General features: G+C 36.3%; 1 protein-coding gene across 1 annotated transcript in view; it reads right to left on the bottom strand.

Annotated features, from left to right (window-relative positions):
* LOC108294032 (cytochrome b5 reductase 4) overlaps positions 1-27,408 on the bottom strand; it is a 94,163-nt gene that overhangs the window by 26,764 nt on the left and 39,991 nt on the right. The window contains exons 5-11 of the mRNA XM_037733967.1: positions 18,442-18,523; positions 8,421-8,453; positions 7,393-7,551; positions 4,868-4,928; positions 3,463-3,520; positions 1,804-1,897; positions 512-544 (exon numbers count right to left, since the gene is read on the bottom strand). Coding sequence (XP_037589895.1) covers positions 512-544; positions 1,804-1,897; positions 3,463-3,520; positions 4,868-4,928; positions 7,393-7,551; positions 8,421-8,453; positions 18,442-18,523 — 520 coding nt within the window. The remainder of the gene's footprint in view (positions 1-511; positions 545-1,803; positions 1,898-3,462; positions 3,521-4,867; positions 4,929-7,392; positions 7,552-8,420; positions 8,454-18,441; positions 18,524-27,408) is intronic.

Raw genomic sequence — 27,408 nt, forward strand, 5'->3', positions numbered from 1 at the left:
CCTGTCTCTACAAAAAAAATTAGCCAGGTGTAGTGGTGTGCGCACTGTGATCCCAGCTACTTAGGAGGCTGAGGCAGGAGGACCGCTTGAGCCCGGGAGGCAGAGGTTGCAGTGAGCCAAGATTGCGCTGCTACAGTCCAACCTGGGTGACAGAGTGAGATGCCGTCTCATAAACAAAAAAGGGAACAACAGGGACAATAAAACAGGCAAAAACCTGAAACCAGAGGAATATATTTAAAAATTAATGTATTTGTTTTTATCTGTACAACAAACCCCCATGACACACATTTACCTATGTAACAAACCTGCACAGCCTGCACATGCATCCCTGAACTTAAAGGTTAAAAAAAAAGAGAGAGAAAGCATCACATCTTTCTTTTGCAACATGAAAACATACATATGAAAAATAAAACAAATGCTAATTTTTTCATTTTTTCTTATTCTCTCTCTCTCTGTAGGTATGTGTTTATGGATGTACACACATAATAAATTCTGGTTTTTGGTAGCTTACCAGAAAAATCTTCCTGAACCTCACGGCTTAGCCCTAGGATAGAAAAATTTATTTAATTAAAATAGAACTTCAATTAATACAGTTTTTGAACACAATATGTCATTTACATGGCTCTTTTATGAATTATTTCAAATCCCTCAAGACAAATAAAAAGTATTCTGAGAGATCAAAGAAATTGTACACAAAATAATCGAATTATTTAAATGTATATTTTTTCAATCATTTCATTTTTCTCCCTATGAACTAAAGAGCAAATACTCAATTGCCCACAAGTGGGTAACCCACACTAGTCCAAGCGTGGATGGTTCCACACTGGGAATCCTATAAACCAAGAGAGGAGTAGGCTAGGGAGAGGCAGCACCTGAAGCATGCAAGCGTGTGTGTGTGTGTGTGTGTGTGTGTGTGTGTGTGTACGCGCGCGTGCGCCTGCGTCTAGCTTAACTTTTCTTATTGTTCTCCAAAGTTGAATATCCATTCAGTTATTGAAAAGAAAAATTATTGAGCATCTACATGTGACAGGTACTCTTTAGGTGTTATGGACACAATATTTAATAAGACAGAAAAATTCCTGCCCCTTTGGAACTTATATTCTAGAAGGTGGTGATGTAAGAAATATGCTTACAAATGTCTGCTGTAAATTTCACTGTGTTCATATGTTTATCTGGAATTTAAATTTTGCATTATTTCAGTCCTTTCAATGCAATATTAGCAACCAAAAGTTCTGTATTTTTAACTGTGGAATATTTAATTTTTTAAAATAAGTGTGCTAGTGTAGAGATCCCTGGTTTCTACTACCGTTTTCTCTGTCCTGATAAAAAAATACAAAGTTGGTCTTTAGCCATGAAGGACAGACAGCTGGGGGATACAACACAAATCTGTAGTCCAGGCTGCTTTGCTGCACCCACTGACTTTCTACGGCAGAGCTGGCAAGGAACAGACCAGTGGAATGAGCCATCTAGCGAAGGACAGTCAGTAGAAGCATGTGACCAATGGGCCTTGGAAGACTCGCTTGTAGGTGTCAGGTAAGAGAGATTTTACAAAGCTGGGCCAACAAATACTTTATATCATTGATTTTGATTGCATCTAGTTACTTAAACTTGGAAAGGTGAGGTCACACCACCACTTGCTAGTACTTTTATTAGTGTAAAGAAATTACAGGAAAAAAACTGATCAAAAATGACAAACCAAAATGATAATGGCAGATAAAATATTACAGTTACCTGGACTGTAGACCAAGTTATTGTCATATTTAAAGAAAATCAGAGCTCTTTCATTAATAATAAAGTACTCACCAATATGTATAAGATATAAACAATCCTTAATAATTGTTTCTGCTCTAAAGGAATCATCCTGACGATCAACTATTATTGAGTCTAAATTGATATCCTGAAACAGAAAGCAAAAATAGAAGGATTAGAAAGTAAAAATTTCCCCTAAACTTTTACAACTAAACTTTTAAGGTGATCTGTGGACGTTCATATGATGCTTCTTTATTGAACCTCCAAGCTAAACAAATGTTACTTCTGTTTTTCTCTCTTATGACCCAGTATTTCTTCAATACACATATCAAAATTGTAATTACCATATATTTGTCTCTGTTTAATATCTACCTTATCCACTAATATCTAAGCTCTAAGGTTAAGGGGCTATCTTTAGAACATTATTTGGCACCTAGCAAGTGCTCAATAAATATTTTTTGAATAAGCAATATGTAACTCCACCCCCCAGAAAATTACAATCAGACTAGGAACTAAGATATTTGTTCTTCATCTTTATCTTTCCACTAATGTGGTCTGGGCAAATTACATAACCATTTGACCTCAGCTTACAAAAAAAATCAATTCACTAACATATTTTTAGATGTCTCTAATTTCTACATAGCCTTGGTGTAAGATATATATTATTTATATTACTCACTGAATATATTATTCCTTTCCTTTTCCCTTAGCCATCCATGCTCTATGCCCCACTGATATTACCAGTGGGAGTAGACCTCCCTAGAGCCTGTGCTCTGGGTTTTGAGCTGTGTGAAAAGACAATATCAAGAGGGAGTGGAAAGCAGGATAAGCAGCACTGCTGGCCCTCTTGGCTTTTTTCAGGCAGAGGCTGGTCTACTCTGCAGAATGGCCAAATCATGCTGCAAGAGTCAGAGGAACCCACTGGTTCAGACATGGTTCTGCCGCTACAGAAGTAGCATGAATTCTCAAAAATTCCTAGTTGCCAGAACTTGTCTTTAAATCTACATATCCCTCAAAGTATGGGAACCTCAACAGTTGCTGGAGGATGTGCTTAGAGATATTATAAACTGTCTGCATATTTATTTACAGCTGGGCTGTAAGCTCTTTAAAAGCTAGGTCTCTATATATCTGGCCCATCATTAGATCCCTGATATCTAAGACTATGTTCCATATGAAGCAGGTTACATAAATACTTAGTGAATGAATTATCTCTGTAACTTTAGTTTCAATGATGAGTGAATTATCTCCCTAACTTCAATTTCTAATGGGCATCTGAACACCATTAGTGGTTTAAACATACTAAACAACAGCAAAATACTTTCTCCAATACCAGCTTATGTCCGGAAAATTTGTTCTTATGGTGAAGTTAACTAAGATTCATTTTTGTTATCCATGCTTTAAACAAACACACATACACACACACAGGTAAACACATAAAATACTTCCTACTCTCATTTTTGAGAGGCTATAGCAATGGCCGTCAAGAGCATATGCTCTGGAACCAGACTGCCTGAGTTCCAAATGCCAGATCTGCCCACTCAGTGTGTGACTTTGCATGAATTACTTAATCTTTTCTATGAGAGGGATAACAATAATATGTACCTCAAAGAATTGTAGTGAGAAGTAAATAATATAAAAACGTGCTTAGAAAAAGACCTGGTACATAAATTAGCATTTATTATTTACTTCTTTTTCTGATAAAGACATATTTACCTTCTGTTTAGTATATATGGCAATGGTGACTAAAGAGTCTGTTTGGAACCAATCATAGCTGTAAAATATAAGGAAAATGATGAATAATTATATTGACAATCATGTGCATTAACACATATTAATCATTAAATGTTTAAAATTTATAGTGAGACATATCTGTATTTCTCTAGGTTAAGTTTTTTTTCTAAATAAAAAGTGGTCTTACCATGTTACATTCTTTATTATACTGCTGACAACTATTTCTAAATTCAAAATATCTATACTTCCATGTATTCCCACTTGAATAAAAACAAAGTATCCTTAACAAGACACTTTTTATAAAGGCTACACATCTCTTTACTAAAATCTTATTTTATCAGAGCAAAAACAAAACACAACATATTTTGTTAAGGAGCATGAAAAAATGTACATGTTTATTATCTTCACTCTTCCCTATCACAAATATATTAGTACTGAAGAAATGAATTCACCACGGTTGTTTAATGGATCCACAGTAAAACTTAAAATGAAACCAAGTCTTCTGTTTTGTTATAGCTATTGATCAATTTGATACTCTTTTTGCACTTACTACCCTACATATAGGCCAATCTATAGGAGGCTTCCTTAGTCCCTAACTTAAAATTGTATATGAAATAATTTAACAAATATAGCAGGATACTGCTGTTAGAATAATATAAACTGGTGGTGGGGAGAAAAGGGGTAAGAGAGAGAACTACAGAGAACACACCTGAAGGTATTTTAAGTGTCATTAACAAAACATGCATGTATTGCTTAAGTTACTGTTAACTGTTTAAGACAACTATTGGGCAATATATTTTGAAAATTTTTCATTAAAAATTGATAAAAATGAACTAGATATAAAAAATAGAATATTTAAATACATTATGGCAGGGTAATATGAGGGAATGCAGAGAAAAAAGGCTTTCATAGAATATTTAATGGCATAGGAAAATGCACATAGAATATACTGTCATATCAACATTATAAAATAGAATAATATGGAAGTAGGTATTATATTAATCAAACTGGAAAAAACAAATAATAGTATATATCTAAGGATGGTGAGATTACAACTGATTTTATAACTTTCTTTTGTATTTCTCTATATTTTCTAAGTTTTCTACCATTAATGTATTTTTTTTATATTCAGAAAAATATTTTAAAATAGCTTTTTAAAGTACTGGTATTTAAAATGCATAAAACTTTAGTTATATTTAAAATTCACATTTATGGAACAGCTCATTCTGCAACAAAATCTAATAAATGAGGCACTACAGTTCTTGTGTCAAAGATGCATGACTAATAATAAGCAAAAAATAAAATCCAGAGTTGCTTTATTTTTTAAATGTGTACATATTTGTATAGAACTGATTTAACTTCAAAAATTTTAAATAACAATGCATACCTTGGATAATTAGGACCTTCTTTGGCAAGTGTATCTGTCACCTGGCTCTTGGGAAGCATGCCTTCACAAAGAAAAATAGCTATAGTTCATCTACAAAGTATTTTTAATTTTTGTCTTTTTAATTAACTTCTTATTGAAATATTACATACATTCATAGAAGGATACAAATCACAAATGTACTACTCAATATATTTTCACTTGATCTTAGCCAAAAGCTCAAGATAAAGTGAAACATACCCTTGCAGTCAGCATTCTCTTCATGCCCCCTTTCAATCACCATCCCTACCTCAAGAGTAACATGTATTCTGACTACCAACACCATGGTTTTGCCTGTGTTTGATCTTTATACAAGCAGAATGATAACATATGTTCTCTTTTAGTCTGGCTTTTTGTCCAACATTCTAGACATTACAGTTCTTATGTGAAACAAGCATGATTGACAATCAGCAAAGATCAAATCTGGGCTTGCTGAAATTTTATCCAGGCTATTCAATTCATCAGTAGTTTGGTCCTTTTTGTAACTAAGTAGTATTACATTATATGAATAGTTCACAATTTATTCATTTTCCTGCTGATGAATATTCAGGTTGTTTCCACTTTGGAGCTATTATACACAGTGTTGATATATTCTTTTAAATGTACATGTATATTCTCTTTTTTTTTTTTTTTTTTGAGACTGACTCTTGCTCTCTTGTGCAGGCTGGAGTACAGTGACACGATCTCGGCTTATGGCAACCTCCACCTCCTGGATTCATGTGATTCTCCCACCTCAGACTCCTGAGTAGCTGGGACTACAGGTACGCCCTACCATGTCCGGCTAATTTTTGTATTTTTAGTGGAGACGGGGTTTCACCACACTGGCCAGGCTGGTCTTGATCTCCTGATCTCAGGTGATCTGCTCACCCTGGCCTCCCAAAGTGCTGGGATTACAGGCATCAGCCACCACATCTGGCCCGTAAATGCACATCCTTAAAGAACACATATCTACATTTCTGGTTAGCAGGAAGAGTGCTTTAGCAGATACTACTCAACAGCTCTCCAAAGTGGTTGTACCAATTTACACTTTTACTACAGTAAAAGTGTTTGGAAGCTCCAGCTGCTCTACAACCTCACCAACATGTAGTCTTCTGTCTTTCCCCATTTTACTCACTCTTGTGGGTACGCATTCTTGCGTGTATGATGCATTTTAAAAGCCCACTAAAGCTACGATTTTAAAATCATTTCAGAAAACTCTGGGACATGGATTAACTCAAGATATTGCAAACATTAAGTATTTTCCTCCTACAATAGGAGTGCATTGTTTGTATATGGTAAGATTTAGTTTGGAAAAAAGAAGTACTGCTGCTAAATGACATTTGAAAATCATTGCATGAATTATATCCATCTCAAAGTATGCTGGAAAAAAATTAATGGTTAATATCTGCTGAATCTTGGGTTCCCAAATCAGAAATCACAGTATTTTACACAAATTTAAGTGTTGGGAGACACCTTTGGGACAAGATAGTTTAGAGGTTTCCAAGATTCTTTTTAGACACAAACCTTTTGTTTAAAGACAAGCTCAAGAGCAAGTAAGATGTAAAACAGTCATATTTTTCTGGATGGACCAAATGCCCTGAGTCCAGGCCTTACTCATTCAGCTTCCCTTTCTTCCCACATAACTGTGCAGAACACTATTTTCAGATAAACAAAGGAAATCTCAGAGATGTGACAACAATGTCAGAGTTCTGAACTAATAATTAGCAGTGGCCACTAAAAGAAGAATGCTCTGCTACAAAACTACAGGTAAAACAAAAGAGGACGACAAGAATTAAATGTATTTTTTTCTGAAATGGTAAGAACAAGACAAAATAATTTCATTAAATTATTTAAGAAACACTCAAAGATTTCACTAAGAGATTAATGTAATTCCTCTTTTGGAAGTCTCTTATATAAATAAAAATCAAATGCATCAAAATCTAAGAATTCCTGTAAGAAAAATCTCTCAATAGAATTCATAAATTTTAAGTCAATATGGGTCTTGTATGACTTAATTAGGACCAGAAAATTGATCTTATGCAAGTCACTGTTTCCTCTTCTTCGAACTGAAGCTATTAACAGCAATGAAATACTCCCTGCAATCTCATGGGTGATCAAATGAGAAAATAATTAAACATTCTAAAAAACTATATAGTAGCATTAAGATATATCTTATTAAAGCAGAATAATATAGTAATACATGGAATGTGTCTTAATTTAAAACTAACTAAAAACAACAACAAAAAACCCCAAACGTTACATATTATTATTTTGAATAAGTTGAAAAAATAGGGGGTGAATGTGGAGTGAAATAAAATAAGTAATGCAACGTGGACTGAATGAATGTTCTTTCTTCCATAAGTGTTGACTGACTGACTGACTGCTGCTGATTTGAAGGGATCAGGTCTCTAGTGGAATAGGAAAGCAGTCCAACCCATTCAGTATTTTAAGCAGCTATTGGAATGGTAACATACAATGCAGGCAGATCACATTTGCAAATACAGACTTACCGCATAGACTTAAATAAGCCCAAAGGAAAAGGCAGCTAAAAATATATATATGTAGATGTGTTCCAATCTTATAGGGTCCAGGGTCCAGGTTACAAGAGGTAACAGGGCTAACCACATCACTTGTGGAGTGCTGTAATCCATACTTAATGCCACCTTTAACTGAGAAATTAGTCAAATGCAGTGCATCCAAAGAAGGCAACAGAAAAGTAAAGGTTCTGGAGGCCATATGCAGTGGAAAGGAAATGCCCACTCCATCACTAATTAATCATTAAGCAATGGTGGTTTCTGCAGTATCACAGAAGAGTCAATAATCAGGCGAAACCAAAGATCAGTCCTTCTTTTAATGGAGTATTATATTATCCAATGAACAACTTCAGGTACCATAAATTGCATGAATTAGTCTACAATATAGACCATTTCTTCCAGTTAACAAAGAAAAAGGTAACTCATCTGGCAATGTAGCTTGTTAGTTGCATTTCTTTAACTTCCTTTTGCAAACAACAGAAAAACTGTTTCTAAGTGTACATCAATATAGTTCAGTCAGAGTTAGCACCATGCATTTTATGTCAGTGTTGACCATCACATCAAGCTTTTTTCTGGGGTAGAGGAAGTATCAGTCATTATTTGCAAGTCATCCAGAATGGTTGAGGAAAACAGCACCACTCAGCTCAGAAAATTATAGATTAATAAATTATTTGACATGTGTATGCAAACACTGGAGGTAAGCTCACACCTAAGAAAACTGACTTGGTTTTGTCTTGTTTCTGAGGATGAAACTCCTAATCACTACAAGTATTCAAGCTGAGGGGTGATAACATATATTTAGGTTGACAACAGAAAGCACGATTGTAAGAGTAATGGCTAGAATAAGGGGCCTATAAAGCCCTATGAAAGACTCATAAGTTTGGGCCAGTAAAGCTATCTTTAACATTAAAAAAAAAATTCTAAATGTCCTAGACCATTCTGTGAAGCAATACTGTTCATAAGCATGTGAATATCATTCATTTATTATAAATTTATAGACTTACCATTTAAGACTTTCTTTTCCTCCTCACGATAGTCTGTATAGTAATTTAGGAAAAAAAGTCAAATAAAAATACTTTAATGTCAAGGAGAATGTCAGTCCATATTACTGATTTCAAGATGACAGCCCTTCTTTTTTGAAGGGCTTTCTTCTAAGGCCTGAGGAGAGAAATAAGGCTAATACAAAAATGGCTTTTGTTTTAAACAAGTTTCATCTCTGAAGATTGCCAGACCGTATTTCTCCAGATGTTTGTCTCTCATTTCATTTGGATTTTTTCTAATTCTTTGGTCACCTTTTTCTAATATGTTGGTTAATTGCTATACAGAGCATATGTAAACACCAAGTTTCAACCAGGTTATCATATTTTAAATTAGTCCAAGTTAACCAGAATTTATTAGATTACACTTCATAAATGAAACACACACATTAACAACTCAAAGAAAGATATATCTTTCCCTTTTACTGAGTTCAATGCATAAAATGATCGTTATTACAAGTTTAAAATATGTTCAGATTTTTGCATGTATACATGTAATTATTAGTGTTACAAACTCAGGAAGAAAAATTAACAGATATTTTATTTCAGGATGGCAGTCAACTCAGAAAGCTATATTATATTCTAATAACCACAAGTGTTGTAACCACTGTAGTCAAAATAAACACCTCAGCAAGTTGTCAAAATTTCAAAAAACAAAAGGGATAAGCTAACAAAAAATATTCAAGTAGTCAAATTCAAAGATATCATTTGTTAAGCTGACATCATCTTGTTTCATACAAAAAGAAACGTATTCAAAATCAAAGCTTTCAAATTTTTGTGTTCCAATTTTTAATCACCAAAAATTCCACAATTAATTCTACTTCAGTCATTCATCTCAAAATAATAATCATTAAGGAAGCCCAAATGACCATCATTTTCCTTTTCCTCATTTTACCAAAATAATTTTACAGCTGAAAGGAATTTTAATAATATACAGCAAATTATCACCTGATCTCCTAATAAAGGCTGAAAATCAGAGGTCAAAGGACTTGAATGAAATCCACAGCTCTCCAGCAACGAAGCCAAAATTAGATTTGTCTCTCCTGAAACATAGTCCTATTTTTCTTGGCAATCCATTGCTAGAGTTAACGTTTCCTAAAAAAATAGTGGGCCTAAAAACCATTTAAATTATACTTCAAAATGAGCTTTATCAACTTGCAGATACAAATCTGGCCATTACAGTTCGCAAAGGATCACTGATGCCCTGCTTAGTCACCTACTTTCATCCAGTCAGTTTTATCTGTCTTTGCTGTTACAGCTGTGATTATTTGTTTTATCTTACAAATTCAAAGAACATAAATTTTTTTTATGGTACACTGATATATATGTTCAGTCAACAATATAGTGAACCGTTTAAGAAATCTCACTTATCATTTAAAACAATTTTTATCTAAGATAATTTTAAATAATTTTAAAATTATCCCAGGTAATTTGTTTCTAAGAAAAAAAATATTGTCTCATATGATTACTTTTTGCCTGATATCAATAGATTTGAATCTGTCAGAACTTTCTGGATTCTGCAAAATTAGCAGGTTTTTTTTTCCCCCGAGTCTTTTTTTAATACAAGAAGTGCTAGTATGAACAGAACTTCCACTAAAATAATCTGGATTATCTTTAAAAATTCTCCCAATCTACTTTTATAACTCTTTTCAAAAACTGAGTCATAGAAATGGAGGAGACTGTTTTTCACTCTTAAGCATACTTACATCTGAATCATTTTAGTCACAGGAGATACTTTCCTCCCTGAAAAAAAATCTGATATCTTCTCTTGGTAACTAAGTCCATCATTTAGTTGGCTTCATAGCCAATCAAATTTGTAACTTCTCATAACACTGGTTAAACTACAGCTAGTGCTCGACTTACGACCACGATTGGTTCCGACAGACCGGTCGTAACACGATTTGGTCGTAAGTTGAGTAGGCTATATGTACAGTACTGTGAAATGATGTTACAAAAATCTTTAAGTCATATTTTATCATAACTTTCTTTCATTATTGTTATATATCATAATTTTCTTTGTTCATTTTATGCCATTTGTATCATCTCTACACCATTTTGTTTCTTATTTTTACATTCGTCAGGTTTAAGTAAAACACTGCACTTCCAGTAGTAAGGGTTGACGTGAATGCTTATTATGAAAGCATTCTTGTCAAATCTCATTTTTAAAAAGCCACCTTAACTTGTGGTAAAGGCGCAGCCTTGTGTAAAACTGTGGAATATTCACAGACCACTGAACCACGGTGGTCTACGGTTTGAAGTAAAAAACCACGGCACATGATGAGTTTTGAAAAGCAGAAGAGTATGAACTATGTTAAGTCTTAGGGTTAAAAAGGACTAGTTGCTAGGTATTTATTTATTATCATTGTAAATAGAAAAGTAAATCATCACAATTTTATGTGACTTTCCATGGGATACAAATATGCAGCATCCATCATAAAAGATGTCATCTGGATATCTTGTTCAAATATAATTTAAACTTAGTATGTTCTAATATTGTTAAAGATATAGGGATATAAACCACTCACATTTTAGTAAGAAAGGCAAGAAAATGACTAATAATGATATGATATAGCATATATGTTTACTGTCCCGCACTGTCGTATGCCCAGCTGGGCAACGTTTGCGCTGCCAGACGCAGAGCAGTCGTGGCTAGTGATTGTGGTCCTAAAGTCAAATGGTCGTAAGATGCATAGGTCGTAAGTCGATCAATACCTGTATTTACTTTGATAAGAACCTTTATTTCCGGAGAGGTCAGAGTCATTTAGAAGGCTGGTGCTGTGATCTAACAGCATGCAGCCCTTTCTTGGTAAGGATCTTTAATTACGACCCAAATCTAGTTTACCTCTGCTGAGCAGAGGCACAGGAGGATATCCTGTAATAAAGAAAGATCTAGTAGGGATAAAGAAAGATCTAGTAGGAAGACCTTTCTTTTATCAGTATGCTCATTCTTTTAATAAACATCTATTGATCATATTAAGGGGATATTGACATAATATGATACCATTTGGATACAAAGTTAGGAAAATAAGAAAATATATTCAGTCTGCTTATCATATATAATTTGGAGAGAGTCACAACAACAACAACAACAACAAAAAACATGTCCTTGGTGTATGCATAGGAGCGGAAAACAGTAGATGGGAGGCAGAACTATGGTAAGGGCACTTCTTGAATCATGTGAGTGCATTACATATTCAAAAATACAATAAACAGAATTAAAAGTAAAGTCAATAGGCTCCTTTTTTTCTTTTCTTTTTTTCTTTCTTTTTTTGAGACAGGGCCTTGCTCTGTCACCCAGGCTGTATGTAGTACAGTGGCTCTATCTCGGCTCACTGCAACCTCTACCTCCTGGGCTCAAGCAATTCTCCCGCCTCAGCCTCCCAAGTAGCTGGGACCACAGGCACAGACCACCAGGAGTGGCTAATTTTTTTTTGTAGAGGCAGGTTTTCACTATGTAGCCCAGGCTGGTCTTGAACTCCTGAGCTCAAGCAATCTGTCTGCCTTGGCATCTCAAAGTGCTGGGATTACAGGCGCTAGCCACCATGCCTGGATGATGCGCTCTTTTTTTTTAGTTATTATACTTTAAGTCCTGGGGTACATGTGCAGAATGTGCAGGTTTGTTACATAGGTATACACGTGCCATGGTGGTTTGCTGCACCCATCAACCCATCATCTATATTAGGTATTTCTCCTAATGCTACCCCTCCACTAACCCCTCGCCCATAACAGGCGATGGTGTGTGATGTTCCTCTTCCTGTGTCCATGTGTTCTCATTGTATAGCTTCTACTTATGAGTGAGAAAATGCAGTGTTTGGTTTTCTGTTTCTGTGTTAGTTTGCTGAGAATGATGGTTTCCAGTTTCATCCATGTACCTGCAAAGGACATGAACTCATCTTTTAAGGCTGCATAGTAACTGATGTTGTATATGTGCCACATTTTCTTTATCCAGTCTATCATTGATGGGCATTTGGGTTGGTTCCAAGTCTTTGCTACTGTGAACAGTGCTGCAATTAACATACATGTGCATGTGTCTTTACAGTAGAATGATTTATAATCCTTTGGGTATATACCCAGTAATAGGATTGCTGGGTCAAACGGCATTTCTGGTTCTAGATCCTTGAGGAATCGCCACACTGTCTTCTAATATGATTATACTAATTTATACAACCACCAACAGTGTAAATGTGTTCCTATTTCTCCATATCCTCTCCAGCATCTGTTGTTTCCTGACTTCTTAATGATCACCATTCTAACTGGCATAAGATAACATCTCATTGTGGTTTTGATTTGCATTTCTCTAATGATCAGTGATGATAAGCTTTTTTCCATATGTTTGTTGGCTGCATAAATGTCTTCTTTTGAGAAGTGTCTGTTCATATCCTTCATTCTTTTTAAGACAGTGTGTGGTAAGTGTTGTAAAAGAGGTATGCAGAAGGTGTTACTGAAGCACAAAAGAAGAACGTCTCAACTGGAAGAAATTTGAAAAGACTCCATAGAAGTAGTATTTTAGCTAACTTTTGAAAATGTATAGGCATTTTTCAGGAGTCCCTGAAGAAAAGAATTCTAGGGAAAAAAAAATGCTGCGCATTAATTGAAGGTTTTACAATTATCTTATAGCTACATTCCTCATCTCCCTTTCTTATTCCAAAAGGCTGGTATTATGTCACCATCAGATATGACCTCAGTCTTGTTGCCAGGGATCTTATTCACGAAGTCCTAAATTTACTGTTCTATATTCCCTTGCCTGCTTAGCTTTGCCAGAAGACTTCTTGGTTCTGCATAATGTGTTTAATAATCATTTTTCCTCTAGAAATTCTTCCATATCTCTAAACAGAACTCTTTGTAACACAACTTAGGCCTGGTTCTTTTTTAAAATTAAATATACTTTTTAAATTTTTGTAGAGACAGGATCTCACTATATTGCCCAGGCTAGTCTTAAACTCCTGGGCTCAAGCAATCCTTCTGCCTTGGCCTCCCAAAGTGCTGAGATCACAGGCATAAGCCATCGCACCTGGCAAGGCCTAGTTCTTGTTTTTGATTCAAAAGTCATATACCTATTTCTGAAATCTCATAAAACTTAAACTTTCTTTACCTTGGTTTCCTCTATTCATCTTTGTAATCATCTTTCAAATCATGTTTCAATTTTATACATCTCTCAAACTTCTAATAGTTTATTAGCAGAATTAAAATGAAGAATTAGTAGTTCAAACCCACATATTCTGAAAAATCCAAAGACTGAAAAGCTTTAAAATACCAGAGTACTAATTTACTTTATTAGTTTTTCCTCCATTTTTCATTTAATCACAGCATATGCTGTATTTTTAGAAGTTTATATTTTCTCCCTAAGTTGGCTTCACTTGTCTTTTTTTTAATCAATTCTCCAATGTGTCAGTTATTTTCCATTCCTGTCCTATCATCAGAGTGATTACAATTCCTTTTTTATTTGGAATCACCTGCACATGAATATACACATGTTCAAAATTCTTCTATGAAAACAAAACAAATGCTAACACAAAACATTAGTCAGTCACACCACTACAGCAAGACACACTTCCTGTTTAGGTCTGCATCGGCCCCCTAACCAGGGTCTTCTTACTTCCCATTTTGAGTTAACGTTTCCTTAACTCTCTCTGGCAAGAATCACAACAATGGACCCTACAGCAGAAAGTGCAAATTAAGGCAGCCAGGCTGAGACAGCAAACTTGTCTGTCCAGTAAAGTGCAACTTCAGAATGACTCCCAGCTTCCCTGTCTCCACCAGTAACTGTCTTCCTTCTCCTCTCCCAGTTAGTCTCTGAGCTTGTGCTTTGTCTACCTAAACTGTCCCCATTTTGCCAAAGAGGAAACTTAGGCTCATAGATCAAACAACCCTGGCTTTACAAAAGTTGAACTTCCAACTGACAGCCAGCTCATTCAACAGTTGTCTTGTCCTTGCTCACAGTGCTATGACAGTAAAAGAAATCTTTGAAAGTAAAGTCTCAGCCTGCTATGAGTCTTGGTGTTTATCTCCATCCTCAGCTCTACAGATGCCAGAGTTTGCCTAGGATGAACCAGAGAGCTGTCCAATGTGTGCGTACCAGCTTGACACGTATGTGCCACTAATACCAGCATGTTTAAGCATAAAAAACTAATGCATATAAGATGCTTTCTCTGCTTCAATACTATTAACATTTTAGGCCAGAAAATTCTTTGTTGTGGGAGTTTGTCCTGTGCAATGCAGGATATTTAGCAGTATCTCTGATCTCTATCAATTAGAATGCCAGTAGCATTTACTTTCATTCTAACAACCAAAATGTCTCCAGACATTACCAGATGTCCCCCTGAAGAGCAAAATCAACCCCAGTTAAGAACCACTGGCATATACTAAAAGAAAATGAATTAATGAAAAAGCAGGTAACATTAATGAGGTAATTCTCTGCCTTACAAAACGTTTACCTATGGTTTCTTCAATCAATTTAATAATTATGTACTCTTTTGTAAGATACAATACACACAAGCCTCAGTATCTTCACTTTTAAACTGCTCTAAATCCCTCTTCGGTTAAGTATTCTATTAATGTATGACTCTAAGTGCTTTATTGCCAGACAGAGAGGTCGTGAAATCTAAAAATACAGTGTTAGAAACTATAACAAAGCAATGAGAAATTATGAAGAAATGTTCCTGAGACTGTACTATATCACTGAAAAATATGATCACTTAAAAATATGGCATACTAATTTTTTTAAAGTACACTTATGGTCTAAAACAGCACTGTTTAAACATTATAATGCAAGCCACAAGTATAATTTTAAATTTCCTAACAACCAGATTAACAAAATAAAAAAAAAAAAAAAAGGTTACATTTAATAGTATATTTTTATTTAACTCAATATATCCAGATTATCATTTTAACATGTAATCAAGTAAAGATTATCAGATATTTTACATTTTTTTTTCTCTTGAAATACACTGTGCCCTTTATCTACAGCATGTCTGAATTTGCACTAGGCATATTTCTAGTGCTCAATAGCCACATGTGACAAATAGCTACAGTAACAGCCAAAGAATAAGGGCAAAGAATGAGCATTCATTTTTCATCTTTACCAGATAATGAAGTATTCCACAGATATAAATTATCAATAACTGAAGTTTACCTTTTCAAGTAAAATTTATCCTTTCATTCACTATTAATACATCTTTTTAAAGCATAATACAAACCACAATACTATTTTATTTTATTATTTTTTTAAATTGAGATGGAGTCTTGCTCTGCCACCCAGGCTGGAGTGTAGTGGCGCCATCTCAGCTCATTGCCATCTCTGCCGGGATTAAAGCAATTCTCGCGCCTCAGCCTCCTGGGTAGTTGGGATTACAGGCTCCTGCTACCACGCCCGGCTAATTTTTTTTGTATTTTTAGTAGAGACGGGGTTTCACCATATTGGCCAGGCTAGTCTTGAAGTCCTGACCTCAGGTAATCCACCCACCTCAGCTTCCCAAAATGCTGTGATTACAGGTGTGAGCCACTCTACCTGGCCTACCATAATACTTTTTAAACAAAGGATTATGATAAATACAACTCATTCTTTGCTTGATAATAATACAACTGTATTATGTTTTATATTTCAAGTCTGTTAGCTTTTCTGGCTTCTTCCTAGATACCCAGGTGTTTTACCACTGCCAGACTAGAATCCATCAGATGAAGTGAAAACTAACTTCCCAGAGCTGTCCAACTGTGGGATGCCTAAAAAAAGTCAGGATCCCCTGCTTTGGAGGATGTGGTAGGTCACCTCATTTAAAAGACTGTTTCAAGCTTTGGGTATTAAAAAGAGCCCATGTGTAAAATTCCTCTTCAGAATATCCACCATTTCCCCAAACCCCCATGTTAGGAACAGTCTCTTTTCAGCCTTGATTTCCACTTCATCCTTTGTTTTCAACCTCTGTTCCCAGTTAATCTAGGGGTTCTAATTGTAGGGTGAACACATGCCCTGGTGTGCCAGAGAGTCAATGTTTACCACTATTGTTCTAGCATAATTACTAATAGAGCACCCTTTCATTCTTCACATTGTCTTAGTTTGGACAATTATGCGGTTATCCCAGCTAATGGTCTCTATTGGTAAGTCTTAAGCCAGCAGAGACTAATGATCAGTCCTTGCCGACAGGTGAAGGGTATATAAGTACTGTGAAAATAACACTTCATTTTAATTATTATCAATATTTCTTATTTCTGACACATTAAATCTTTCTCTTTAGCTGCTTGTCCCTTTTATGTGGTCACCTTGTTCTAGTGACCCTGGAGTTCTGACTGTATCTTTCAATATTTTACTTATTACTTGACCCCAATCCACTGCTTATTTGGTCTTTCAGAGTGTGTGCGTGCGTGCGTGCGTGCGTGTGTGTATCTTAAATCTCTACTGGTACAAAAGTCCCATTGCTCACAACCAACATTTTCTGCTTCATAAAATTCTCATCTTTGCTTCCTAATGTCTTGTAAGTTGTCTCATATTACTATCTGCTACTAGCCTCATCCTAGCAAAAAACGCTCATGATCCCAAAAGGTTTTAAATATCAGTCGGGTTGTGAAGCACAAAATGATTCACAACCCCACTCATGTGTCCTGTCAATAATAATAACCATATATATGTGTATTATTATTATTATTATTATTTTTAAGAGAAAGGGTCTTGCTCTGTCACCCAGGCTTGAGTGCAGTGGTGTGACCATAGCTCAATGCAGCCTTGAACTCCTCACTCAAGTGATCCTCTTGTCTCAGCCTCATGAGTGTCTGAGACTACAGGCACCACTCCCAGCTAATTTTCAAAAATGTTTTTATGTAATCAGGTTCTCACGATGTTTCCCAGCCTGGTCTTGAACTCTTGGCCTAAAGTGATCCTCCCACCTCAGCCTTCCAAAGTGCTGGCATTACAGGCATGTGCCACTGCACCTAGTCCTAATAATAAATAATCATAACTTTATTTTTCACAGAAACAGAACATCTCACATGGTAAGACACATGTCTTATAATACATGCTTGTTATGCCTGATAATTTCAGGGACACATAAAGGAGTCAAAAATAGCTTCAACATTCTAAGTGCAGAGGTATATTTTACTTGATTTCCAGCAACAGGAATAAAAAGAAATGATCTTTATTTATTAACCTTTACATGCACTGTACAGATTGGGAAATTGAAGCTCACAGGTAGAAACTGGTCCAGCAATTGTACAGCCAATAGACCATGGAGCTAGGGTTCAGACTGTACTATTTCGATACTGCCAATCGAAGTCTGTGTCAATAAAGCCTTGAATTACAAAACTCGCTAAATGAAGTAGTGAAAGGCTCTGGCTGAAATTAATTCCTAATTTTGGTAAGAAGGTTAAGGAGTTACTCAAAAGAAACAGCTATCATTTCTTCATAGACAAGGGTTATGCAAAGTATTCCTGCTACTACAATCCCATGTCTAAAACTTTCAAAAGGTAATCTTCTGAAAGAAGCTTATTAATTAAAAAGACGACCTCAAACACCACTCAGGTTAGAGTCCCATCTCAGAGCTAGGGGGAAAAAATGGGTTACACTTTAGAAAAAGTTTAAAGAAAGAATAGGGGTTATCTGTAAAGAGGGAGCAAAGAGTCGGAAGGTTCATGGCAAATGGGAGACAAGGCTGGGAAGACAAATTTCAGTGCATAACTTTTTATATTTTTTAATTTTTGAATCATTTGATTGCATTATTAAAAAATTAAATTCTAAAAAAACTAATCTAAAAATCAACCGTAAGTGCTGTACTCTTCACACTGAACCTTCTCTAAAAAACAGTTGTACTTTTAAGGGAAAGTCACCACATGATTCTAGAGAAGAAATGAAGGAAAACCTTTGGAGTGGCTAGACCAGTAGGCCAATGAAAATGACAAAACTATAGTGATTTTCATAGATCTAGTTGCTTAAATCCAAGTTAAAAAAAAAAAAAAACACATATGAACCACACATCTATGCCGGTTTAGCACCAGCATGACTTACCTTTCAGAACAGCAGGTTTAACTGCCATTCTGCCAACCAGGCATTCTTTCAGCATGGATTCATAATTGACCCAACGATGAACCTGGTATGGAAAACAAATGATGAAAAAGCAACATGACTCTAACTCCACAGGATGCTCTCATTTTAGTATGAGCAAAAGTAAACTTTCTGAAACCACTCTCAACACACACCTAAAAACTAAGAACCACATTCAATTAGTCAACCAGGGAATGACAGAAAGTCTGTAGAGACAGGGATTGTTTAGAACAGTATCATCAAAGTGTTGGGACCTGTGGAGAATTCTGACAGCCTTTCAGGTCTCCATGAGGTCTCAATTTGTTTCATGGTAATACTAATAAAAAGTTACTTGCTTTTTTCAGTTTTGACATTTGCTCTGATGCTATAAAAGCAATGCTGGATAAAACTGCTAGTATCTTGCATTAATCAAGGCAGTGGCTCCAAATTGTACCAGTAATTATTATGTTCTTCACCACCACGACAGGGGAAGGGGCATGATGAAGATATTTAAGAATATTTAAGAATATCCTTCATGAAGTAGAAAAATTATTAATTAAATTCTGATCCTTGGGTATATATTTTTATTATATTTTGTGTGACAAGATGGGAATTCTCAAAAAGTCTACTGCTATGAAGTATGATGACTGCCCTGTGATGAAACACTTAGACAACTGTTTGATTTGCAAATGGAACTGGGCTTTTTTCATGAAAGGCCATTTGCCACATGTTTACCTATGTAACAATCTGAACATCCTGCACATATACCTTAGAACTTAAAATAAACAAAAAATAAATAAATAAAATAAGAAGAAGACATAAATGCAGCCAACCAGCAATGTGGAAAAGGCTTAGTATCACTGATCATTAGAGAAATGCAAATCAAAACCACAGTGAGATACCATGTCACGCCAGTTAGAATGGCTATTAATATAAAGTCAAAAAAATAACAGAGGCTGGCAAGGTTGCAGAGAAAAGGGGATGTTTATACACTGTTGGTGAGACTGTAAATTAGTTCAACCATTGTGGAAAGCGATATGGTGATTCCTCAAAGAGCTAAAAACACAACTACCATTAGACCCAGCCATTCCATTATTGGGTATATATCTAGAGCAATATAAATCATCCTACCACAAATACACATGCACACAACTGTTCATTACAGCACTATTCACAATAGGAAAGACATGGAATCAGCCCAAATGCCCATCAATGACAGACGGAATAAAGAAAATGTGGTACATATACACCATAGAATACTATGCAGTCACAGAAAAGAACAACATCATATATTTTGCGGAAACGTGGATGGAGCTGGAGGCCATTATCCTTAGCAAACTAACATGGAAACAGAACACCAAATACTGCATGTTCTCACTTATAAGTGGAAGCAAAATGATGAGAACTCCTGAGCACAAAGAAATGAACAACAGACACTGGGGCCTACTTGAGGGTGGAGGTTGGGAGGAGGGAGAGGAGCAGAAGAAATAACTATTGGGTACCTGGCTTAGAACCTGTGTGATGACATAATCTGTATAAAAAACCCTCATGACACGAATTTACCTATAAAACAACCTGCACACATACCCCTGAACCTAAAATAAAAGTTTTAAAAAAATGAACAAAAACAAAGAAGGGCCATTTATAAGAGCTACTAGTAAACAAACTGATTATTCAGACTCAGACATTTAACAGGTATTTTCCTGAAAATAAACTGTGATTCTACTGCTTCAAGGAAAACAACTGATAGTATTTGTTGTCAGGTGCCACTGGTGGAAATTATATTTAAAGAACCTTTCTGCAAGGCACCTTCTCAATATGCCTTAAAAGTCGTAAAATAGGCCAGGAATCATTTTAAGGTGCCATGGCTCATGACTGTAATCCCAGCACTTTGAAAGTCTGAGGTGAGAGGATCGTTGAGCCCAGGAGTACAAGGCTGCAGTAAGCTGATCACGCCACTTCGTTCCAGCCTGGGCAAAAGAGTAAGACCCTGTCCGAAAAAAAAAAGGGGGGGGGCTTGAAGCATGCAGCTCTTTCACTCAGATATTTAGGAATTTACCTGAGAAAATAATTGCATATATATAAAGATGTAGGTGCCAGAAGAGTCATCACGGCACTACTTAAATTAGCAAAATATTGGAAACAATCTAAACGCCCAATTGTAAAAGACCAGGTAAAGGAAAATCGATATATAATACTATTCATACAATACTATATAATCATTAAAATAATCGGCCAAATAATGTTAATACTAGAATCTTTATGGTACATCCCAGAGTAAATAAATATACACTAAAATAGTAAGTATGTAAAGTATTGAAAGAAGATAGCTGACTAGAGGCATTTCATACTCGTCTCCTCCACTAAGAACCAAGACCGTGAGTAATCACATTCTGAATAGATCATCCAAGAGAGACCACTGAAATTCAATAGCAAACTGACAAGAAATACTTAAAGGAAGTGGAGGCAGCCTATGGGGCCGGGATGCTGAGAGAGACTCAGGTTAGAGAATCTTAGCAGTCCACATTCCCACCATGGACTCCTGCAATCCTAGCCACAGAAGAACCCTTCAACCTTCGCAGGCCCTGAAACTAAAATAGAGAGCTGCTGAAAGATTCTGTGATGGCACTGCTCCAGGGAGGGAGCTTGTACTGCGTTTCATAAGCTCCCTGAGACCTAAGCAGCTTCAGTAAATGTGTCATTTTAGAGCCCTACCCCAACAAAATGCACACTGTACTAGAACCCAGCAGCATGAGGACTGAAGTGCAAGAGAAGCATGGCTGCTGCCCCAGGTGTTTAGATGCAAGGAACTGCCAGCTAATGTACCATGGGCCGAGGCAAGAGCAAGGTAGCAGGGCTGAAGAACAGGTGGTACATTCCTTCCCCATCCACTGGGCTAGGCTGCCTGCCACTGAGGCAGTACCATTCTGCCCAGTGGCAGGGTATCACCACAACTCCTGTCTCCCTCCACCTGAGCATTCCACTGGTAGCCTGGGGATCACCCCTGCCTACCATGCCTACCATGGCTGGCCTCAACTCCCTCCGCCTTTGCCATAGCACAGTTTGAGGGCCAGGTGATTGCTCAGCCCAGTCCAACACACTGGCACCTGAATACTCCTCCCAGGGGCCTGAGCTTGGACATACCAACCTGGCTGTTACCACCACAGCTAGCACCTCCTTGCACATGCCATCTGCAGGCTTAGAGACCAGCCTGCACAGCCTATAACAGCCTCCATCAACATAAGCATGTACCACCTGGGACCTAGAGGTCACCCCGCCACTGCCACTGTCATCACCCATGCCATATCACCTGCCCAGGGGCCCAAGAACTCACCCACTGCTTCCATTACTGGGATCCAACTAGGCCACCAAGAGGCCCAAGAATCAGCTTGCCTTGATGCACTAACCCTGGTGCCAGCATATGTCATCCTGGGGCCCAGGGACAAACATGCTCAGCCCACTGCTCCCACCACCAGGACCCAAAGACTAACCTATCTGGGGTCCCAGTACCCAGCAAAACTTCACCGCAACTTCCACCAATAATTGTACCCTAAGAAACTAAGGAAGTCACAGTCATCATTGATGCTGTTTACAGCTGAAGAAATCACATAGAGACTATACTACTGCACATATCCAGGATCAAAACCAAAGTGTCCTACCCCACCAACACTACAGATGCATCTACAGGAAAAAGTTCTCCTATATGAAAGCAAATTGAAAAAACTGAAAGAGGGCCAGGCATGGTGGCTCACACCTCTAATCCGAGCACTCTGGGAGGCCAAGGCAGGCAGATCACCTGAGGTCAAGAGTTCAAGACCAGCCTGGCCAACATGGTGAAACCCTGTCTCTACTAAAAATACAAAAATTAGCCGGGTGTGGAGGAGCGTGCCTGTAATCTCAGCCACTCGAGAGGCTGAGACAGAACTGCTTGAACCCAGGAGGTAGAGGTTGCAGTGAGCTGAGACTGCACCACTGCACTCTAGCCTGGGCAACACGGTGAGACTCTGTCTCTAAAAACAAACCAAAAAAACAAAAACTGAAAGAAGTGACTGTTACACCAGATGTACAATATCAACAGGACACAGGAAACATGAAAAAGCAAGGAAATATGACACTTTCAAAGGAACACAATAATTCTCTGGCAACAGATCCCAATCAAAAATAAATTTATGAAATACTAGAAAAAGGATTCAAATGATTGATTCTAAAGAAGCTCAGTGAGGTATAACAGAATTATAAAAAACAATGCCAAAAAAAATTTCAGAATATAAATGAGAAATTAACCAAAGTGATAGATATCATGAAAAAGAACCAAACAGAAATTCTAGAACTGAAGAAGTCGTTGAATAATATACAAAATACATCCAAAGCTTCAACAATAAACTAGATCAAGTAATAAAAGAATCTCAGGATGTGATAACACCTCTTTTGAAATAATCCAGTCAGGCAAAAATAAAGAAAAAGGAATGAGCAAAACCTTTATCACATATACAAAGCAATCAAATTTTTGATATTGGGCTGAAGGTGAAGAGAGAATGAAAGGGTTACAAAATGTGTTTATGAAAATAATAATTAAAAACTTCCCAAGTCTAGCAAAAACAATTTAGATATCCAGGTACAGGAGACTCTGAGACACCCAAATGGACAGAATGCAAAAAAGGTCTTCATGGCATATTAGAATCAAACTGTCTAAAGTCAAAGGCAAAAGACAGAATTCCAAAAACAGCAAGAGAAAAGCATCTAGTCACCTATGAAGGAACCCCCATCGAACACCAGATTTTTCAGCAGAAACCTAATAGGCCAGGAGAGAATGGGATGATATATTTCAAAGCACTGAAAGAAAAAAAACCAAAACTGACAGCCAATAAAGGAGAAATAATTTCCCAGATAAGTAAAAGCTAAGGAAATTCGTTACCACTAGACTGGCTGTACAAGAAACAGTAAAGGGAGTCCAAAACCTGGAGTAAACAGATGACAATGAAGACACACAATAACATACAACTCACTGGTAATCACACAAATAAGGAAGAAAAGGAACTCAAATGTTCTACAGAAACACTACAGAAAACCACCAAACCACAATGACAATAAAAGAAAAACGAACAAAGAACACACAAACAGCCTGGATAACAATATGACAGGAACAAAACCTTGCATATCAATTATAACCTTGACTGTAAACAGATTAAATTCTTCACTTAAAAGATACAGATTGGCTGAAATGGTAAAACATTACAATCCAGCTATATGTGGCTTATAAGAAATGCAATTTACCTGTAAAGACACATGTAAACTGAGAGTAAAGACTTGAAAAAAGATATTCCACACCAACAGAAATGAAAAGCAAGCAGGAGTAGGTATACTGGTATCATACAAAACAAACTTTAGGTCAGTAACTGCAGTAACAACTAAAAAGACGAAGGTGAATATGTAATGACAAAAGAATCAATCTAGCAAGTGGATATAACAAATCTAAATATATATGCATCCAACAGTGGACGACCCAGATTCATAAAGCAAATTATTATTTGATCTAAAAAGAGAGATAAACTCCAATACAATAGTGGGGAGATCAAAATCCCACTGTAAGCATTAGACGGATCATCCAGAGAGAAAATCAACAAACACTGGATTTAAACTGGACTTCAGACCAATGGACCTAGCAGACATTTATAAAACATTTTATCTAGCAATTGCAGAATACACATTTCTTTCATTAGCACATGTAACATTATCCATGACAGACATATATTAGGCTAAAAAACAAGTCTTAACATATTTTTAAACACTGAAATTCTCTCAAGTATATTCTCAGACCCAAGGAAAATAAATCAATACCAAGAGGAACTTTCAAAGCCATGTGAATACATGGAAATTAAACAACATGCTCCCGAATCACCATCAGGTCAAAGAAGAAATTAAGACGAAAATAAAAAAATTTCTTGAAACAAATGAAAATGGAAATGCAACACATCAAAACCTGTGGAATACTGCAAAAGCAGTATCTAAGAGGGAACTTTATAGCAATAAAGGCCTACTTCAAAAAAGTTGAAAGATTTCAAATAAACAATCTAATGATATACCTCAAGGAATCAGAAAAGCAAGAACAAACCAAATACAAAATTAGCAGAAGAAAAGAAATAATAACTGCCAGAGCAGAACTATATGAAATAGACTTTAAAAATGCAAAGGATGAATGAAACAAAAAGTTGATTTTTGAAAAGATAAAACAAAATTGATAAGCCGCTAGCTAGAATAACCAAGAAAAGAGAAGACCTAAATAAACAAAATCAGCAATGAAAAAGGAGAAAATACAACTGATACCAAAGAAATACAAAGGATCATCAGAAACTATTATGAGCAACTACAAATTCACAAACTGGAAAACCTAGAGAAAATGGGTAAATTCTTGGAAACATATAACCTATCAAGATTGAATCAGGAAGAAATAGAAAACATGAATAGATCAATAACCAGTTGCATGACTGAATCAGTAATAAAAAGTCTCACAACAACAACAACAAAAAAGAATTAGATGGATTCACTGTCAAATTTTACTAAACGTAAAAAGAAGAGCAAATCACAATTCTCCTCAAATTATTCCAAAAAATTAAAGGGAATTCTCCCTAACTCATTCTACAAGGCCAGCATTACCTTGATACCAAAACCAAGTAAGTATACAAAAACAACCACCAAAATAAATAAATAAATAAATAACTGCGCAAGAACTACAAACCAGTATCACTGATAAACATAAATGGAAAATGCTCAAGAAAACACTAGTCAAATGAATTTGACAGCACATCAAAAATATAATACAACATAATGAAGTGGAATTTATACCAAGGAGTCAGGGATGGCTTAACGTATACAAATTAGTTAATATGATACATCACATCAACAGAATGAAAAACAAAAACTGTATGATCATCTCATTAACACAAAAAAGCATTTGATAAAGTTCAACATTCCTTCATGATACAAACTCTCAACAAACTAGACATAAAAGGAATAAATCTCAAAATAATAAAAGGCCATATATGACAAACCAACAGCTAACAACATATTGCACTGAGAAAAGTTAAAAGTCTTTTCTCTAAGAAGTGGAACAAGACAAGGATAACACTTTCACTACTCCTATTTAACATAGTACGGGAAGTCCTAACCAGAGCAACTGGCTGAAAGGGTAAAACGATTGGCTTTTAGTGGGGCACAGTGGCTCACGCCTGGAATCCCAGCACTTTGGGAGGCTGAGGTGGGAGGATCACAAAGTCAGGAGTTCGAGATCAGGCTGACCAACATGGTGAAACCCCATCTTCACTGAAAATACAAAATCAGCCAGGTGTGGTGGCACACGTCTATAATCCCAGCTACTCAGGAGGCTGAGGCAAGAGAATCACTTAAACCCAGCGGGGAAGAGGTTGCAGTGAGCTGAGATTGCACCACTGCACTCCAGTCTGGGCAACAGAGCATGATACTGTCTTAAAAAAAAAGAAAAGAAAATTAAAAAGTTTGAGAAGAGAAAGAAATAAAAAGCATCCAAGTTGGAAAAGAGAAAATCACACTGTCCCTTTCAACAAATTATATTAGTTTGTATTTAGAAAAACTGAAAGACTCTACCAAATAACTTAGAGCTAATAAACAAATTCAGTAATGTTGTAAGATGCAAAATCAATATACAAAAATCAGCAGTTTTTCTATATGCCAGTAATAAAAGAGCTGAAAAAAATCAAGAAGATAATCCCATTAATCATAGCTATGAAGAAAGAAAGGAAGGAAGGAAGGAAGGGAGGGAGGGAGGGAGGGAGGGAGGGAGGGAGGGAAAGAAAGAAAGAGAGAGAGAGAGAGAGAGAGAGAGAGAAAGGAAGGAAGGAAGGAAGGAAGGGGGGGAAGGGGGGGAGGGGGGGAGGGAGAGAGGGGAAAAGAAAAGAAAGCAAGCTACAGATAAATCTAACCAAAGAGATGAAAGATCTCTACAAGTAAAACTACAGAACAGTGGTGAAAGAAAGAGGACACAAACAAATGGAAAGATACACTATGCTCATGTATCAGAAGAATTAGTATTAATCAGAATGAACATATAGCCCAAAGCAATATACAGAATCAGTCTACTCCTTATCAAAACACCACTGTTATTTTTCACAGAAATAGAAAAAAAAAGTCCTAAAATTCATATGGAACCAAAAAAACCACCAGAATAGCCAAAGCAATCCTGAGCAAAATGAACAAAGATGGAGGCATCATACTACCTGATTTCAAAATATATTACAAGGCTATAGTAAACAAAACAGCACTGTATAGGTATGAAAGCAGACACATAAACCAACAGAACAGAAGAGAGAACCCAGAAATACATACATGTATTTACAGCCAACTGATTGTCAACAATGGTGTCAAGAACATACACTGAGGAAAGGATACCCTCTTCAATAAATGGTGCCAGGAAAATTGAATGTCCATATGCAGAAGAATGAAAATGGGCTCCAATCTTTCACCATATAAAAAATCAACTCAAAATGGATTAAAGACTTAAATATAAGAGCCGAAACTGTAAAAACCACTAGAAGAAAATACCGGAAAAACACTTCATGACATTGGTCTAAACAAAGATTTTATGGTTAAGACCTCAAAGGCACAGACAACTAACACAAAAATAGATAAATGTAACTACATTAAACTTAAAAGCTTCTACACAGCAAAGGAAATAAGAGAGTGAAGAGACAACATGTTGAAGGGGAGAAAATACCTATAATTTATTTATTTAACAAGGACTGATATCCCAAAAACATAAGGAATTCAAACGACTCAAAAAAAAAAAAAATCCCATTAAAAAGTTGGCAAAAAGGCTGGGCATGATGGCTCACACCTGTAATCCCAGCACTTTGAGAGGCCAAGGCAGGTGGATTACTAGGTCAGGAGATCAAGAACATCCTGGCCAACTTGGTAAAACCC

This window comes from Cebus imitator, unplaced genomic scaffold (genome assembly GCF_001604975.1).
Source record: "Cebus imitator isolate Cc_AM_T3 unplaced genomic scaffold, Cebus_imitator-1.0 Scaffold558, whole genome shotgun sequence".
Lineage (NCBI taxonomy): Eukaryota > Metazoa > Chordata > Mammalia > Primates > Cebidae > Cebus > Cebus imitator.